This window comes from Scyliorhinus torazame, chromosome 16, assembly GCF_047496885.1.
Source record: "Scyliorhinus torazame isolate Kashiwa2021f chromosome 16, sScyTor2.1, whole genome shotgun sequence".
Taxonomy (NCBI): domain Eukaryota; kingdom Metazoa; phylum Chordata; class Chondrichthyes; order Carcharhiniformes; family Scyliorhinidae; genus Scyliorhinus; species Scyliorhinus torazame.
The window spans coordinates 33,030,101-33,048,891 of record NC_092722.1 but is presented as its reverse complement, the minus strand read 5'-3'; the positions used below and the strand labels follow the sequence as shown (position 1 = coordinate 33,048,891).

At 45.6% G+C, this 18,791-nt stretch overlaps 1 protein-coding gene across 6 annotated transcripts in view; it reads right to left on the bottom strand.

The window, feature by feature from the left end:
• Positions 1-18,791, bottom strand: part of ubr4 (ubiquitin protein ligase E3 component n-recognin 4) — a 227,614-nt gene that overhangs the window by 148,529 nt on the left and 60,294 nt on the right. For all 6 annotated transcript variants that reach the window (XM_072478202.1, XM_072478203.1, XM_072478204.1 and 3 more), the window contains exons 20-27: positions 17,604-17,748; positions 9,692-9,771; positions 9,051-9,179; positions 7,737-7,919; positions 6,823-6,945; positions 5,754-5,983; positions 4,938-5,059; positions 4,006-4,103 (exon numbers count right to left, since the gene is read on the bottom strand). In XM_072478202.1, coding sequence (XP_072334303.1) covers positions 4,006-4,103; positions 4,938-5,059; positions 5,754-5,983; positions 6,823-6,945; positions 7,737-7,919; positions 9,051-9,179; positions 9,692-9,771; positions 17,604-17,748 — 1,110 coding nt within the window. The remainder of the gene's footprint in view (positions 1-4,005; positions 4,104-4,937; positions 5,060-5,753; positions 5,984-6,822; positions 6,946-7,736; positions 7,920-9,050; positions 9,180-9,691; positions 9,772-17,603; positions 17,749-18,791) is intronic.

Here is an 18,791-nt window from a genome sequence, read left to right as displayed (position 1 = left end):
GTGCCGAGGACCCGGGTTTGATCCCGGTTCACTGTCCGTGTAGAGCTTGCATACTCCCCGTGTCTGCATGGGTTTCACCTCCACAACCCAAAGATGAGCAGGGTAGGCGGATTGACTACGTTAAATTGCCCCTTTATTGGAATTTTTTTAAAAAAGAAATGAAACACACAAATAAGCCTTGCGTGTGGTTCAACAGATCCATTTGGTGTGATCCTCCACACAGGCAGAAATCCTAATCTCATCAGTCTAATGTACATTTTTCTTTACTCTGATTAAATGTTGACATTGTCTCTGCTTCAATCACTGATTCAATATGGTAATCTAATGCAAGTCTCTGTAAAAACGTTTCCCCCTAAAGTTGACCTATTCAATCTTGTATGTAAGCCTCTTAATTTGTGATTCTGAAGGATATATTGGCCTTGGATGGGATGCAGCATAGATTTACCAGAATGATATCTGGATGCTAAGGGTCAAGTTACAGGGCATCATGACCCCAATTAATGACCGAAGACTTGAGGGGCTAAACTGCCTACCTTGTTCCTCTCTTCCCTTAACCACTGGAAGCAGTATGTTTCTTTGTGTTTTGTCCCAAACTGCTCTATTAAATCACCCCATAACCTCATCTGTTCTAATGAAATCAGTTCAATTTTTTAAAATTTCCTTGGCATTTGTTATCCCCTCATATCAGGTAGCTTAACCTCGCTCTTCTCAAGTCTCTTGCACTCCTCTTATTATGGATGATGGACCAAGTTTTACTACTCGGTGCTCACAGTACCAAGCCTGGTCATGCCTTCCTCCTGTACATTGTGACTATTCTATCAGTAGGTACTGATTTTCAGCCTGGGTTCTACTGTTTCTTCTCTCCATATTTAAGCCTTTTTATACAAGTAGAACTATGCCCTTGAATGGTGAATTTCAAATGATACCCAAAGTAATAACCGTCAATGGTATTCACAACATGGCAATACAAGCATAAGCTAACAAAAGATGGGGAAATGATGTGATGTGAGCTCAGGGGCAGTTGCATTTTTACGAGCTCCAGCTCTGTTCATTTTTCAATCATTGCTTTTGTCCTTGAGCACAGCATGTGTGTCTTTTCTTGGTTGCATAGTTTATGCTATATACCGGGAGTTGTTGATCAATGGTTCAGCACTATGGAGTCAAGATGAAATGCTTCAGTCCTCTTCGGTTCATGGCAGCTGGAGGGAGTTGGGGCAAGGCCGTGTCTTTGGTGGTGCAGCTGCTTTTGAGAGGATTCCCACCACAACAGTACGGTATTATGTCTGCTAGCGATGAAGTTAATCCTTCTGAATTCCTTGGCTTGCGGTGCAGAGATGTCAACGGCCAATTCCAAGAGTTGCAAGGTGTCTTTGTGGAGGCAATGACAGCGCACGAGGAGGTTCTTCTGACAGAGAGAGCATTGTCTTTGGTGGAAACTGCCTCCACACAGTTGAGTTCCTGTTGCATGGCCTCTCGTCTGTCCTGAGGAATTTAGATGAGGATGAGAGGGATCCAGTAGGGAGTCCGATTGAGCCTGGTGTCTCCAGTGAAATGATGAAGACGTTGTCAGCTGAGTTTGAGAACCAGAGCCATGTTTCAGCAGTCTCGACCTGGAGAGCAGGCAGCTCAGATTCAATGCTGCACATTTAACCCCGTCTCCGAGGCCTGGGGTTGGGTTGTCCTTCCAGCCTCTGGTTCTGTATGGTCCGGTTCCTAATGTTGGTCGAGAGGGGTTGGGGTTGCCTGAACCAGCCGGGCCATCCTCCACTGCAGGATCTTAGGTTGCTGACCGCTGGGCTTGGTTGAGCCAGCATGTTGGAAGTAATGAGGCTTGTGTTCCGATCATTGGAACCTTTGGAAGATCCTGAAAAGTGCTCACTGTTACAAGTCCTGCTTTATCCTAGATGTCTACTTTATTACTACCCCAATGGAGTGGACTTCATCCTTCTTTTAAAATTTAGAGTAATTTAATGTGGCCAATTCACCTACGCTGCACATCTTTGGGTTGTGGGGGTGAAACCCATGCAGACACGGGGAGAATGTGCAAACTCCACACAGACAGTGAGCCGGGACCAGGATCGAACCCAGTCCCTCAGCGCCATGACCACTATGTTTACAAGGAAGGTCCCACGTAGTCTGACCTAATTTTTACTTTTGGCTGCGCCTCTTTCTTCTTCAGGTCCAAACGGACTGTGTAGTATGCTGTTGAGGACTGGAGTTTGTTAGACTCCCCTTTAGGGTGTTACAATTAGGAAATTGGGTCCAGAAATGGGATCGGAGATGTAGCAGATAATTTAGGGGTTAAACAGACCGAGGAAAAAAACGGCTCGCAGAGTTGACGGAAAACGCCTATACCTGATATTAGTTACATTGTCCCATTCAGACTTAAACTTGTTTGTGGGAATATGCAGGATGGCCCTGTTCAGCAAGGGTGAATCACTCGAAATCCATTATCCTTTGGGACACCCCTGCCTGACCAGCTATTAGCCAATTACAGAGTCTGATGGCCTCTTTATCCGTCAATGGGAGGTTAGTTGTATATCAATAGCATGGCTCTGTTATTTTGTATAAACGGGAGTGGGAAATCAAACAGCCAGGATAACGATGACTGGTTCAAGTCTGGAAACCCCAGGAGAACATTTTTATTTGAGGGGCGAGGCGGAGCTGAGAGAGAGACAAAGAGTCCAGTTTTGAACAGGTACAGGAAGACGGCTTTGGAAAGCGACCGAGAGAAGTCATGAAAATTGCCACCGAGGCAGGCTTTGGAATTTCTGAAAGAATTTCCCTACGGGAAGAAATATTGGTTCATAAATGCAAGTATCGCCTTTGCCTGCCTGTTTAAGTGGAATGAAAGGTGCATGTTCATTTAAAGTACTGTTTAATGGGAACTAGTGTGTTAAAGTTTAAAAAGTATATGTAATCTGTTATTATTAGGCTGGCAGATTAAAAGTTTAATTTTTTTTCTTTAGTTTGAATAAAGTTTGTTTACAAAATTACCACATCCTAATTCTTATATTCCTGGAACAAATCAATTTACTGCACTGCCGTAAAAACTTAGTCCAGTCTCATAGCCACTGTTGAAAGCTCACCAGGCGTCCATAACAAGGGGGAAGCCTGTTACGGGTTTCCCTCTTTGACTGCTCTATTTGCAATCAGATCTTTTGTGAGTGAGGCCGGTCTAAATGGCCTTTATTTTTTTCAGGGCGGCATAGTAGCACAGTGGTTAGCACAGCTGCCTCGCGGCGCCAAGGACTCGGGTTCGATCCTGGCCCCAGGTCACTGTCCGTGGGGAGTTTGCAAACATTCCCAATGTCTGCATGGGTCTCACCCCCATAATCCAAAGATGCGCACGGTAGGTGGATTGGCCGTGCTAAATTGCCCCTTGAAAAAAAAAAATTGGATACTCTAAATTTATTTTTAAAACAGAAATATCCTTTATTTTTAAGTGGCAGGTGGTTTATCTGGTGGGGTGAACTCTCTCAGGAGGGTTTTTTGAGGCGCTGTGTCTTGTATGGGACCGGATTGGCTTAGCTTTGGAGGCAGGTAAGGATAGGGGTGACTTGGTAGTCCTTGGGCCAGTTCTCCGATACTTCCATTTTTTCTTATGGTGGTGCTGGGTTAGGCCAGGCCCGGTGTCATGGTCAGTATCCTGTTGCTCCTCAGGCAAGAGCACGACCCTTGGGGATGCTGCAGGGGGTCCAATATGGGTAGCCCACATCTGGAGAGACAAGGAATTGGGGTCGGCTCGACCTCAATGTCTTATTTAACAGAATACCATAGACTTTGAGTGCACATGATTCCACAAACAGCAGTGAAATAAATGACCAGTTAATCAATTTTTGATTAATAAAAAAAGTTAGCCGGGTTCCCTGTCCTCTTTAAAGCAGCGCCACAGGATCTGTTAACATCCCATCCAAAGGAGGCATGCTCCCTCAGCGTTGCACTGGTTACCTACATTACAAATCTATTGCATACTCTGCCAGATGTGAATAACCTTTAACGTACCCATGATCCGATGTTGGGAAACTCATTGGTGTGGATATTGTTCCATGTTTCACACAGTGTCTGTACAGATGACGGTAAGTTCTGTACCACTAACTGAGCTGCAAACACAATCACAAACAGCATGAGAAAATAAGAATAATTTCAAGCAAAGAATTCACTATTAGGCGTCACGCAGAACAGGATATTTTACACAGCTACAATTGCAACTTCAGGTAGAGAAATTCCAGTTCCCACTACTTGTACTACACAGTGAGGGTGACAATCTCAGAGTTGCAGCCATGAAGTTAATTCTGCCAAAATGAGCTTAACATCCTTAAGATGTTTTCCACATTAACAGACATCAAGTTCTAAGATGTATAACATCTTAAGGAGTCACAGACGATTGATGTTTACAAAAAAAGATTTTGCACCTGTCGTGAACACTATAATATTCACATGAATTTTGTAAATTTATCAGTGTACCATAGAGTCACATCTGACACAGAAGTCTCAAGTTCAATTGCTGTCCATACCAAGTTAGCCATTCACAAAGAGGACAGAGTTGGGGACACTCTGATTGGCATCACAATCTCAAGAGTGGAAGAAAATAAAGAAAGAAAAGTAGAACAGCCAGCATTCCTGTGACTGATCATCTTCAGCAAACTCTGTTGGAGGTCAGCATATGCAGACATCAGGTACAGATATTCTTAGTTGCGATATCAGGTTCACAAGCTGAAAAGTCAGTTGAGCAAAGTGTCAGATAACTGTTGGCAACCCGAGAAAACAACAACAAATGTGGCAAGAAGGAAAAGACCAGAAGGGGGGAAAAACACAACTGTCACAAAGACTTTCAAGCAAAAGAATAATGTCTGCAGTTCATTCTTCGTTTACTCCAGATGCCTCTGGTTACACAGCTAAACCGTGTCAAAAAACAAAGCAATTCCTGTCCTTACCAACAGAGTTAGTCTTGCAGCGGGTAGATCCAATCGCCAGTGCTGCTGCGTAGCCATGTAGCTTCTCCTCAGTTGGATTTTCACTCGCACCCTCCTCACACAGACTCCTCAACAGGTACGATCTAATATCAATTATCAACCAAATAGAATGTAAAATACAACCTCATCAAAAACACTCATTTATAACCATTGTTAAATATCAACACTCACTGTTGATGCCTGTATATGTAATATATATCATAACCACATTTATCATTTAACGAATGGTTTCACGCCAAAGGTGGAAGCAACTAATTTAACAATATTGTTTACAGGCAGATCAATGCAGTGGGTTAAACATACCACCCTTTCACTTCGATGATCTGAGCTTGAACTCAGTCAAACGGAGAAAAAAAAGTTTCCTTTTTTCTGCCAAATGTAAACATCCCTAATGATAAATTTGGGGTGTTCCAAGCAAATGTGAGCCAATTGTAGAGCTATCAATACCTCAACATATTGTTCGCAATCATCACCCAATGGTTGCGCAGAAGCAGAGGAATTCATACTGGTCCAATAGGAGATACTCATCTCAGATTGTGGTTGGGAGCAAAGACAAACTTACACTTAATGTAGCCACCATACACACAACCTAAAATTGCTGATGGGAGTGCAACAGGAGCTTTTAATTTGTAACTAGCCTACGCAGTCTCTGACATGAAAGTGCTTGAAGCCAACACTGTATGGTTCTTTCCCACCAACCAGCTAAATCTGACCACTACCCGTAGCATTTCAGCCAACAACTAATGTAAAATCTATCAAAGTATTCAAAATTTAGACCTGGTAAATGCAGCATAGATGCCAATCAGCTGAAGAGTTGCAGGCAGCAGATTCTTTGTGATCTCGGATGTTTTGTGGGAATCAGTTTCTGCAGCCACCTTGGAAAAATACTCATCCAGAGACACTTGGACCTTTGAAATGACCGCATCGAGCGTGTAGATGGCCTGCAGGTTTGGGAGGCGATTGAGTGGGAGGATAGCACTCGCATCAATTCCACAATAGGAAGAAATCTAAATTTGAAGGAAAAACCTCATTAATCTCATGGTTGGGAAGTAGTAGTATTCAGCAACATGCATACAATGACTGGTAACAACCTTCTTGTCAATCAGCAACCAGAAAAAAGAATGGGCCAACTGAATAGTGAAAAATGTTTCATAAATTAGTAGCTAATTCGAGTCAGATTGATGCATACACCCTGGATCTAGACAAACTGTTGTCTGCACTATTCATCGTTCTTCCTGTGCCTTGGAGGCACGTATGGCAGTAATCAATGTCATTCAATTCCATTTTGGGCTTTCACATAGAATTTGCTTAGCTGCAGGTTCACGTCAGTCACATCTGTTATTATTGTGCTTGGTTGAGTTGCTAAAGGTTCACTTCCAGCTCTTTTCCTCACGGATTCTATTTCAATGTTTGTCAGTGTCAGGCACTCAAGAGTAGAACCATGCAGGTCCATCTTCTATCCCAGACTGTTCAGTAGCAGCATCTGTACGGTCTTCTTAGTACACATGATCATCTGGTTATCACCACCAGTTTAAACCATTTGATGTTAAAGGGAACTGGGAAGCTGACATGCTTTCTTCAGCCATGCTTGTTTTTCACACGACAATCACTGTGGTGAAAGTCTCTTGCCAGTTTCTTTATGACCTAATGCCCCCACATCTCCCTTTTCAGCAGGAATTTCTTCCTTGAACTTGCTGATTGGTGTAGTTTCTTCCTCAGAGAGCCTCACTTGCCACGAGGTCTGAGCAAGCCTGCCCTGCTATCAGTGCCACCACAGTACGGAGGATGCAATTTTTGTATTCAAGTTTTTTAAAATTTAAAGTCGTCGCTGTATCATCCTTCTTACCTGTCTGGCAACATACTCCTCTGCAAGTTCCACATCATACTTCACAGAGCTGCACTTGGTGACAGCCAGATCCACCAGCGAGCCAGCATGGTCTGGCTTCATACCCTGTCGTACCAGGTGATCCTTGACCAAAACAAAATCAAACACCAGTCAAATTAATGTACCAAGCAAACAACTAGGCTGTGGCATATTGAAATTAACCATGCTTTACCTACTTAGTAGTTGCTTCACAGTTACATTACCAAATATTTACCCAGCTGCACTGTAATGATTTGATGATTCTACGCTCTTAAATAGATTCATAGCTCAATGAGAGCTTTTAAAATTATGATAATCAATCCTACTCGCTGTACTTACAAATGATCTGTACCCCACAAAGCAGAGAGATTCACAGTTTACTGTCTGTTCTGCTAATAGTTAAAGCAATAGTCAATGGACAAGAGTGGCCCCTGCCACTCTGTTTCTGTTAAAACCCGTTACCCAGGAAAGTGCATAGCCATCCAACAAGGACTGGATTTGGCATGCATGTGATGCAGCCATCAAACAGTCTGCCAGCAACACCAGCACTCACATGTAAAACAATTTGGTCAAGGAAATTAAAAACCTGCCATGATGCAACACCATAAGGACAGATGGGGGAGAAATCTGGGGAAGAAAAGAAAATAATAATACCTGAAAGGGCATTTTTTTTAATAGTCTGTGTGCCTGGGCCTCCAGTTTTCTCGCTAATACATTCTCGGACACTCAACTCTTTCTCTCTCTCTCTCTCTCTCCCCTCTCCCCCCCCCCCCCCCCCCCCCCCCCCCATCCAGCTTTGACCATCTGTACATACCCTTTCCCGACAACTAAAGATTCACTAAGAGAGATTATCTTTAATTTTTCACCATGTCTCCACAGAATTATATCTTTAGTACCTTGATCCAGGTTACATAAGAGCTGATGCAAAGGCGTGATGACCATCGAAGTGTGTGCAGGATGTCGCATTCGCTCAGCTCTGTCGTGCTCATTGCCACTTGGTTAATGTAGGCTTTCGATGGAGGCATAATACCCAGGATTCTCCACAAGATCAAGAAGTAGTACTGAATGGAACATGCCTCCTAGAACGAAAAGTCAATGAGAGAACAGCTAGGAACCCAGAAGCAATGATTCACATACAGCTACAAACAAACGCCATCAAAACTTTCAGTCCAAAATATACTTGGGCTGGACAAAAAGACACATATTGGGTAGAATTCCAATTTGTGCAACCTACATTAAATCAACAACTATTTTGCAGCAGATGCACATCACGCACTTGACTCCCAATTTTTAAAGATAGATGAGGTTTTAGGAGTATGCAATGAAAATGAATTTTACCTGCATCAATAATAGATAAAAATGCTGCAAGGATATAACTTTGCAAAGTAATTCAACTGTAGATGATGCTGTGAAACAATATTATGGTGAAATAAGGTGCAACATGGTGACCAAATGCTAAAAAAAATTAACTCTCCCAACTTAGGATCCACGCCAGCTTTTCAAAACATTTGGAAAAACTTCAGAGAATCTGCAAAATCTCTACCTCATTGGACCCAAAATAAAACAATGAAAATGTTTATCAAAGAATGAGACGAGAGGTCTCCACAGCCAGCTCGGTGGAATGTGGTATTTGGAGGACGGTGCTCCAATCTTCTTTCTCTCGCACTCTCCAAGTCAGAACTACTAATACAATTTAATTTCAACTCAATGAAGTGGCCAAGTGAATAAGCAATTTCTGCGATGCCCAATTTTCTTGATCACCCAGCTGAACGGGAAAAAGATTCCTCACACAAACTGGCAGCCTACCAAAGCAAATATCGTTCAATACCGCTTATCCATCCTCAGGCAAATCCTATAACCCACCCTGCCAATGCCCCCCCCCCCCCCACACAGAGGCAAATATTAATTGAAAACTAGACACCATATATTAAAGATTGTCCGCTAAAGAAAGTAATAAACTTTTCTGATTTCTTTTTACACAAAAGGTTAAGTTATAGACCATTTCACCAGAAATAGTGGTGGAAACAGAATAGCTTTTTGCAAAAAGTAGATATATGCATTTGAGAGGCAAGTACCTAAAAGGGCAGAAGGAAAAGATAGGAAATAATTAAGTGGATAGCTTTCTGAGCTAACTAGCACAGACACAAAAGCCCCAATGGCCTCCTTCAGTGCTCAAGGTTTTATGATTCTAACAGAAGTCTGTGTATTACCAGGGGTGTTGCATTCTTGTGCTCTTCCCTCCTGAGTGTATCAAACTGTGAGCCAGCTGCTAACAGTAAGATCAGTGATGCATACAGGTCATCATACTTCAAAGCACCAGTACAAAGAACATCACAGATCTAGGGAACAAGAGGGGAGAGAAAGCAGTGAAAAATCAAGTCGCTGTAAGTCCAGTATCAAACAATTGGAAGGACAAACACAGAATAAACATTGAAATGAAGATTTGCAGCTAAATTCCATATCACACACAATCCGCCATTGCAGCATTACAGTTACATAAGCACGGACGCATGGTGGTTAGCACTGCTGCCTGTGGTGCTGAGGTCCCAGGTTCGATCCCAGCCCTGGGCCACTGTCTGTGTGCAGTTTCCACATTCTCCCCATGTCTGCGTGGGGTTCACCCTCACAACCCAAAGATATGCAGGTTAGGTGGATTGGCCATGCTAACTTGCCCCTTAATTGGGAAAAAAAGAATTGGGTATTCTAAATTTTAAGGATAAAGAAAAATAATAGTTACATAAACAAGATCTAACCCAATTGTTGTAATATTACCATCCTCGCATACTGTAAAAATTTGAAACTTTACACAGAATTCCACTGTCCGCACAAACTCCAAATATATGGCTCTCACCATCTCATCCACTCTGCTTCTGTCATCAGTGGATGTCTCATGTGAGAGAATGCTGTAGAATTTTGGCAAAGGTGTAGAATCTGTAACAAAGAAACAGCTCAGCATCAGCAATAAAAATAGCATAGGCTATAAATATTCCATATTTTCTTGTAAATTACCTTAAGTTATAGCTCAGATACCAACGGTGGCATGGTGGCACAGTGGTTAGGACTGCTACCTCACAACCCGAGGGACCAAATTCAATTCCGACCTTGGGTGACTGCGAAGTTTGTACATTCTCCCCGTGGTTGCATGGGTTTCCTCTGGATGCTCAGGTTTCCTCTCACAGGGGACTTCCGGGTGCGGCGATGACCAGCTGAGTCGCACGTTTCGGCAGCTCCCGGTGAAACGGTCTTTTGGGCTCTTGATAGGAGCCCCAACGGCAATTTTGACGGCTAAAAACACTGTGCGGTAAACCAGAAGGGAATCCCCCCGGATACGGATGAAAAAAGGAGGAGAAAGTGGCCGGATTGCAGTGGATCCTTTAGAACAGCGGCAAGGAAGGCAAGCAAAAACCAAGATGGCGTCGGAAGGTGGCAGTTTAACATGGGGCCCTGAACAACAAGAGTTCTTGAAATGCTGTGTGGAAGAGCTCAAAAAGGAAATGAAGAAAGAGCTGTTGGCCCCGATACTACAGGCGATCGAAGGGCTAAAGGAGGAACAAAAGACCCAGGAGCGGGAGCTTCGGGTCGTGAAGGCAAAGGCAGCCGAGAATGAGGACGACATACAGGGCCTGGTGGTGAAGACGGAGACGCATGAGGCACATCAGAAACGATGTGTGGAAAGGTTGGAGGCACTGGAGAACAACGCAAGGAGGAACAACCTGAGGATTCTTGGTCTTCCTGAAGGTGCGGAGGGAGCGGACGTCGGGGCATATGTGAGCACGATGCTGCACTCGTTAATGGGAGCGGAGGCCCCGGCGGGTCCGTTGGAGGTGGAGGGAGCATACCGAGTGATGGCGCGAGGACCGAGAGCAGGAGAAATTCCCAGAGCCATAGTGGTGAGATTCCTCCGTTTTAAGGATAGAGAAATGGTCCTTAGATGGGCAAAGAAAACTCGGAGCAGTAAATGGGAGAACGCGGTGATCCGCGTTTATCAAGACTGGAGTGCGGAGGTGGCGAGAAGGAGGGCGAGCTTTAATCGGGCCAAGGCGGTGCTTCATAAAAAGAAGATAAAATTTGGAATGCTGCAACCGGCAAGACTGTGGGTCACATATCGAGGGAGGCACCACTACTTTGAGACGGCGGATGAAGCGTGGACTTTTATTGTGGAAGAAAAACTGGAATGAGCGGGTTATTAAAAAGAACGTTTGAACAAAGTGGTGGGGCGAATGTGGGGGGCGAAGAGGGGGGGGGAAAGAGGAGTTTTATGTACTAATCCTGCGATGTGGTAACTTTTCTCTCTTCCACAGGTGGTGATGGGGGGAGGAGGGGGGGTGGAGGAGATGGGGCGTTGGCCATTGGGGGCGGGGCCAAGGGAGAAGCGCGGGCTTGGTTCCCGCGCTATGATAATCATGGCGGGAATAGAGAAGCAGGAAGGAGGGGGCGTCGCACGGTGCGAGCCGAGGTCACGGGGGGAAGCCGAGGTCGGCCAGAGTTTGCTGACTTCTGGGAGCAACATGGGGGGAGTAATTACGCTAGCGGGGGATCTAGCGGGGGGAATTACTGGGTTGCTGCTGCTGGGGAGAGGGGGGAGCTGGTATGGGAGGGGATGGGCGGGGGGGGCACCGCCTGGGGGAGATACAGCTGCGTGGGAACCGGGTGAGGAGCTGGAAAAAGGGATGGCTAATCGACAAGGGGGGGGGGGGGTAGGAAGCACCCCCAACCCGGCTGATCACGTGGAACGTGAGAGGGCTCAATGGGCCGATAAAGAGGGCACGGGTACTCGCACACCTTAAGAAACTTAAGGCAGATGTGGTTATGTTACAGGAAACGCACCTGAAACTGATAGACCAGGTTAGGCTACGCAAAGGATGGGTGGGGCAGGTGTTCCATTCGGGGCTAGATGTGAAAAACAGCGGGGTGGCTATATTAGTGGGGAAGCGGGTAATGTTCGAGGCAAAGACTATAGTGGCGGATAACGGGGGCAGATACGTGATGGTGAGTGGCAAACTACAGGGGGAGACGGTGGTTTTGGTAAACGTATATGCCCCGAACTGGGATGATGCCAATTTTATGAGGCGGATGCTAGGACGCATTCCGGACCTAGAGATGGGAAAGCTGATAATGGGGGGAGATTTTAATACGGTGTTGGAACCAGGGCTGGATAGGTCGAAGTCCAGGACTGGAATGAGGCCGGCAGCAGCCAAGGTACTTAAAGATTTTATGGAGCAGATGGAAGGTGTAGGCCCGTGGAGATTTAGCAGACCTAGGAGTAAGGAGTTTTCGTTTTTCTCCTATGTCCATAAAGTCTACTCGCGAATACTTTTTTGTGCTGGGAAGGGCGTTGATCCCGAAGGTGAGGGGCACGGAGTATACGGCTATAGCCATTTCGGATCACGCTCCACACTGGGTAGACTTGGAGATAGGGGAGGAAACAGGAGGGCGCCCACCCTGGAGAATGGACATGGGACTAACGGCAGATGAGGGGGGGTGTCTAAGGGTGAGGGGGTGCATTGAAAAGTACTTGGAACTCAATGATAATGGGGAGGTCCAGGTGGGAGTGGTCTGGGAGGTGTTGAAGGCGGTGGTTAGAGGGGAGCTGATATCAATAAGGGCACATAAAGGGAAGCAGGAGAGTAAGGAACGGGAGCGGTTGCTGCAAGAACTTTTGAGGGTGGACAGACAATATGCGGAAGCACCGGAGGAGGGACTGTACAGGGAAAGGCAAAGGCTACATGTAGAATTTGACTTGCTGACTACGGGCACTGCAGAGGCACAATGGAGGAAGGCACAGGGTGTACAGTACGAATATGGGGAGAAGGCGAGCAGGTTGCTGGCACACCAATTGAGGAAAAGGGGAGCAGCGAGGGAAATAGGGGGAGTGAGGGATGAGGAAGGAGAGATGGAGCGGGGAGCAGAGAGAGTGAATGGAGTGTTCAAGACATTTTATAAAAAATTATATGAAGCTCAACCCCCGGATGGGAGGGAGAGAATGATGGGCTTCTTGGATCGGCTGGAATTTCCCAAGGTGGAAGAGCAGGAAAGGGTGGGACTGGGAGCACAGATCGAGGTAGAAGTGGTGAAAGGAATTAGGAGCATGCAGGCGGGAAAGGCCCCGGGACCGGATGGATTCCCAGTCGAATTCTATAGAAAATATGTGGACTTGCTCGCCCCGGTATTGACGAGGACCTTTAATGAGGCAAAGGAAAGGGGACAACTGCCCCCGACTATGTCTGAAGCAACGATATCGCTTCTCTTAAAGAAGGAAAAGGACCCGCTACAATGCGGGTCCTATAGACCTATTTCCCTCCTAAATGTAGATGCCAAGATCCTGGCCAAGGTAATGGCAATGAGAATAAAGGAATGTGTCCCGGGGGTGGTCCACGAGGACCAAACTGGGTTTGTGAAGGGGAGACAGCTGAACACGAATATACGGAGGCTGTTAGGGGTAATGATGATGGCCCCACCAGAGGGGGAAACGGAGATAGTAGTGGCGATGGATGCCGAGAAAGCATTTGATAGAGTGGAGTGGGATTATCTGTGGGAGGTGTTGAGGAGATTTGGTTTTGGAGAGGGGTATGTTAGATGGGTGCAGCTGTTGTATAGGGCCCCGATGGCGAGCGTGGTCACGAATGGACGGGGATCTGCATATTTTCGGCTCCATAGAGGGACAAGGCAGGGATGCCCTCTGTCCCCATTATTGTTTGCACTGGCGATTGAGCCCCTGGCGATAGCGTTGAGGGGTTCCAAGAAGTGGAGGGGAGTACTTAGAGGAGGAGAAGAGCACCGGGTATCTTTGTATGCGGACGATTTGCTACTATACGTGGCAGACCCGGCGGAGGGGATGCCAGAAATAATGCGGATACTTGGGGAGTTTCAGGATTTTTCAGGGTATAAATTGAACATGGGGAAAAGTGAGTTGTTTGTGGTGCATCCAGGGGAGCAGAGTAGAGAAATCGAGGACCTACCATTGAGGAAGGTAACAAGGGACTTTCGTTACCTGGGGATCCAGATAGCCAAGAATTGGGGCACATTGCATAGGTTAAATTTAACGCGGTTGGTGGAACAAATGGAGGAGGATTTCAAGAGATGGGATATGGTATCCCTGTCACTGGCAGGGAGGGTGCAGGCGGTTAAGATGGTGGTCCTCCCGAGATTCCTCTTTGTGTTTCAGTGCCTCCCGGTGGTGATCACGAAGGCTTTTTTAAAAAGGATTGAAAAGAGCATCATGGGTTTTGTGTGGGCCGGGAAGACCCCGAGAGTGAGGAAGGGATTCTTACAGTGTAGCAGGGATAGGGGGGGGGGGGGGGGGGCTGGCACTATCGAGCCTAAGTGAGTATTATTGGGCTGCTAATATTTCAATGGTGAGTAAGTGGATGGGAGAGGAGGAGGGAGCGGCGTGGAAGAGATTAGAGAGGGCATCCTGTAGGGGGACTAGCCTACAGGCTATGGTGACAGCCCCATTGCCGTTCTCACCGAGGAACTACACCACAAGCCCGGTGGTGGTGGCTACACTGAAGATTTGGGGACAGTGGAGACGGCATAGGGGAAAGACTGGAGCCTTGGGGGGGTCCCCGATAAGAAACAACCATAGGTTTGCCCCGGGGGGAATGGATGGGGGATATGGAATGTGGCAAAGAGAAGGAATAACGCAACTGAAAGATCTGTTTGTGGATGGGAAGTTCGCGAATCTGGGAGCGCTGACCGAGAAATATGGGTTGCCCCAAGGGAATGCATTCAGATATATGCAACTGAGGGCTTTTGCGAGGCAACAGGTGAGGGAATTCCCGCAGCTCCCGACAGAAGAGGTGCAGGGCAGAGTGATCTCAAAGACATGGGTGGGGGATGGTAAGGTGTCAGATATATATAGGGAAATGAGGGACGAAGGGGAGACTATGGGAGATCAACTAAAAGGGAAATGGGAAGAAGAGCTGGGGGAGGAGATCGAGGAGGGGCTGTGGGCAGATGCCCTAAGCAGGGTAAACTCGTCGTCCTCGTGTGCCAGGCTAAGCCTGATTCAGTTTAAGGTATTACACAGGGTGCATATGACTGGAGCACGGCTCAGTAAATCTTTTGGGGTGGAGGATAGGTGTGCGAGGTGCTCGAGAAGCCCAGCGAATCATACCCATATGTTTTGGTCATGCCCGGCACTACAGGGGTTTTGGATGGGGGTGACAAAGGTGCTTTCAAAAGTAGTGGGGGTCCGGGTCGAACCAAGCTGGGGGTTGGCTATATTTGGGGTTGCACAAGAGCCGGGGGTGCAGGAGGCGAGAGAGGCCGATGTTTTGGCCTTTGCGTCCCTAGTAGCCCGGCGCAGGATATTGTTAATGTGGAAAGAAGCCAAGCCCCCGGGGGTGGAGACCTGGATAAATGACATGGCAGGGTTTATAAAGCTAGAGCGGATTAAGTTCGTTCTAAGGGGGTCGGCTCAAGGGTTCACCAGGCGGTGGCAACCGTTCGTCGAATACCTCGCAGAAAGATAGATGGAATGGAAAAAGGAAGGCAGCAGCAGCAGCCCAGGATCAGGGGGGGGTGGGGAGGGGGGGCGGAGGGAGGAGGAACCAGAAGGACTCTCAGGGTTGTTAATATATACTGTATAATATGTATAGGTCGTTGCGACAGATAATTATATATTGGACTGTTAAATTATATTTTTGGAGAGTGTTACTTGTGATAAGGCAGTTGCCAATTAGGGTTAGTTTTCATTTTTGTTATTTATTATTTATTCATTTTTTGTTTATAAAATAGGTCATTGTTATTTGTGTTGTTATAATATTGTGTAAAGGATGCACAATGTACTGTGTTGGTTGACCAAAAATTTTCAATAAAATATTTATTAAATAAAAAAGGTTTCCTCTCACAGTCCAAAGATATGCTGGTTATGTGGATTGGCTGTGCTAAATTGCCCCTTAATGTCCAAAGATGTGCAGGTTACTGGGGTTACAGGAATAGAGCGAGGGAGTGGACCCAGATAGGGTGCCCTCGTAAAGGGTCAATGCAGACTCAATGGGCCAAATGCCCTCCTTCTGCACTGTCAGGATTCTATGATCCATACTTTTTTTCAAAATAAATTCAGGGTACCCAATTCGTTTTTTTCCCAATGAAGGGGCAATTTAGCGTGGCCAATCCACCTACCCTGCACATCTTTGGGTTGTGGGTTCAAACCCATGCAGACACAGGGAGAATGTGCAAACTCCACGTGGACAGTGACCCGGGACCGAGATCGAACCCGGGTCCTCGGTGCCTAGAGGCAGCTGTGCTAACCACAGCACCACCCTTCTATGATGCATACTAAACTGCCTTCTTGGTCAGCCTTTTCATTCCAACTATTCCACTGTCCCAGACAACAACCACTAACATCCGGCTCCCTGTCATGAAGCCTCCTAACTTAGACACATCCAATGGGTCTTTAACATGCCCTGTCCTGTTCAAGACCTAAACCACTCACTTATGGGTGGCACGGTAACTGTTGCTTCAAAGCACCAGGGTCCCATGTTCGATTCCCGCTTGGGTCACTGTCTGCGCCGAGTCTGCACATTCCCCCCATGTCTATGTGGGGTTCCTCCGGTGGCTCCGGTTTCTCCCCACAAGTCCCGAAAGACGTGCTTGTTAGGCGAATTGGACATTCTGAATTCTTCCTCGGTGTACCTGAACAGGCACCCGAGTGTGGCGACTAGGGGATTTTATTTCTTTTTTATCCCCCAAAAATTTAGAGTACCCAATTCACTTTTTCCAATTAAGGGGCAATTTAGCGTGGCCAATCCACTTAGCCTGCACATTTTTGGGTTGTGGGGGCGAAACCCACGCAAACACAGGGAGAATGTGCAAACTCCGCACGGACAGTGACCCAGAGCCGGGATTGAACCTGGGACCTCGGCGCCATGAGGCAACAGGGCTAACCCACTGCGCCACCGTGCTGCCCGCCGAGGGGATTTTCACAGTATCTTCATTGAGTGTTAATGTAAACCTACTTGTGACACTAATAAAGATAATTATTATTATATTTTTCTTATTAGATTGATTTTAAAACTTGGAATTGTTGATTTGATTTATATATTTCTCTTAATTATACCGAATTCCTTCATGCTTCCTGTTCTCAATTATTACGATACTGGGCCCAGACTCCATCTTCATGCTTTGATTTTCTGACATTTTCTCATTCAACGAATTCCCATAACAAGAGTATAAACCATTCCACTGATCCCTCTCTTCTACAAGTAGCACTATCTATATTCTAATTATCTAATATTCCCAGTTGCATTCTGATATTTTTTCACGCTGTGTAACCATTCTACAATTCTCTCCTTTCAGCATTCATCTCTTAGTTTGCAGTGTCTGCCAATAGTGTTAGTCCAGCTCTGCCATATCTTTCCCACTCAATGTTCAGGGTCAGGCTCACTTACAATACCCCCATTGTTAACTAATGTCTTGACATTCACTGCCTAGAACTTTCTAGTTGTGCTGGATGGTAACTGGAGCCTGTGGCACCACGCAAGAGGTCAATGCCACATGAAGAAAAACATATTTTAAGCATGAACCTTAACCCAAGGTTAATACAACCACCATAAAGTTATTGTTGACATTTAAGTCAATTTATATTATTCTAGCACATTAAACGTCACAGCGGGTGAGCTGAAACCAAATTTTCGTGGACCTGATGAGTGACAATGCAGCATTCTGGAACGTACCGTGTGACGTGATAAAGAGTTCGCACACAAAGACAAATTACAGGAAACAATGATCCCACCGTGTTTCGCCTAGCTTTGCCTTACCTGTCCCGCTGTGCTTAGCCCAGTTTTCTTCAACCTCTTTAAATCCATGATAAAGTGGCACTTGAACACGTCGGCCAGATTCCTGGGTGCCACTGACGCTGGCACCAGCACCGCATACTGGTGGAGTTAATAGATTGTACTGAATCTACAGCAAAGATTAAATATCCATAATGTCAGCCAATATACACCATGACAATAATAACATTTATGTCATTACGTTCATTTTTTTAAAAACACAGTCTAAAGGAGAGAGAATGACAACAATCTCATGTGTAAAGCAAGCAGAATTGAGGCTACAAAATGACTGGTTGAGTTCAGAGCCCCCATACCGACTAGCAGAATTGCAGGTTCATCATAGGATTGATGAGACTGGGAGAACAAAAACATAGCTGCGATTGAGTGAATGACAAAGGGCAGAAGGATAAACTGAACACCTTGATAGCAGAGACATCAATAGCACAGACATTTTCAGGAATAATGAAAATAAACAAAACAGGAACAAAAAAATTACAAAATTAGGCTTCGAGGGTGAGGAGCGAAAAAAATTGAAATGCAAGGTTCGGCTCAAGAAAATGAAATTCTGAACAAGCAAGACGGAGGTTTGGGTTGAAAAATTAATTTTTTTGCTGAAATTGCTGAAGTATTTTCACTGAGTTCAGCGATTATATTCAATGATGATTGCAAGGAAAGGCAAGTGACAAATTAGCATGGGCAGGGTCAGGCTCATTTACAATACCCCCATAGTTGACTAACTCGACATTCACTGTCTGAAGTAAAAGAACATATAGATGGGACAAAGTACTGTGTGGCAACGGATGCCTGTAGCATCACGCAAGAGATCAATGCTACATGAAGAATAACTTATTTTAAGTTCAACTTTAACATAAAGGTTAACGTAACGACCATAAAATCATTGCTGACCTTTTCAGTCAATTCATAGTATTGTAACACGTGTATCACGTTAAGTGTCACAGTGGGTGAGCTGAATATATATTTTCCCGGATAGCTGTCCAAAAGTTATAAGTTTCTCTTAGTCCACCAGCAGCTTTTAGCTCTGGAATTTATCTATCTGAGGTTTTTATCTGTGTTCAATGTGTGATGTGTGATGTGCAAGATCAAAATGTACACTGTACAAGTCTTGTGTTTTATATAAAGTTAGTAATTTTTGTTCTGCCGAGTAAATGTGGC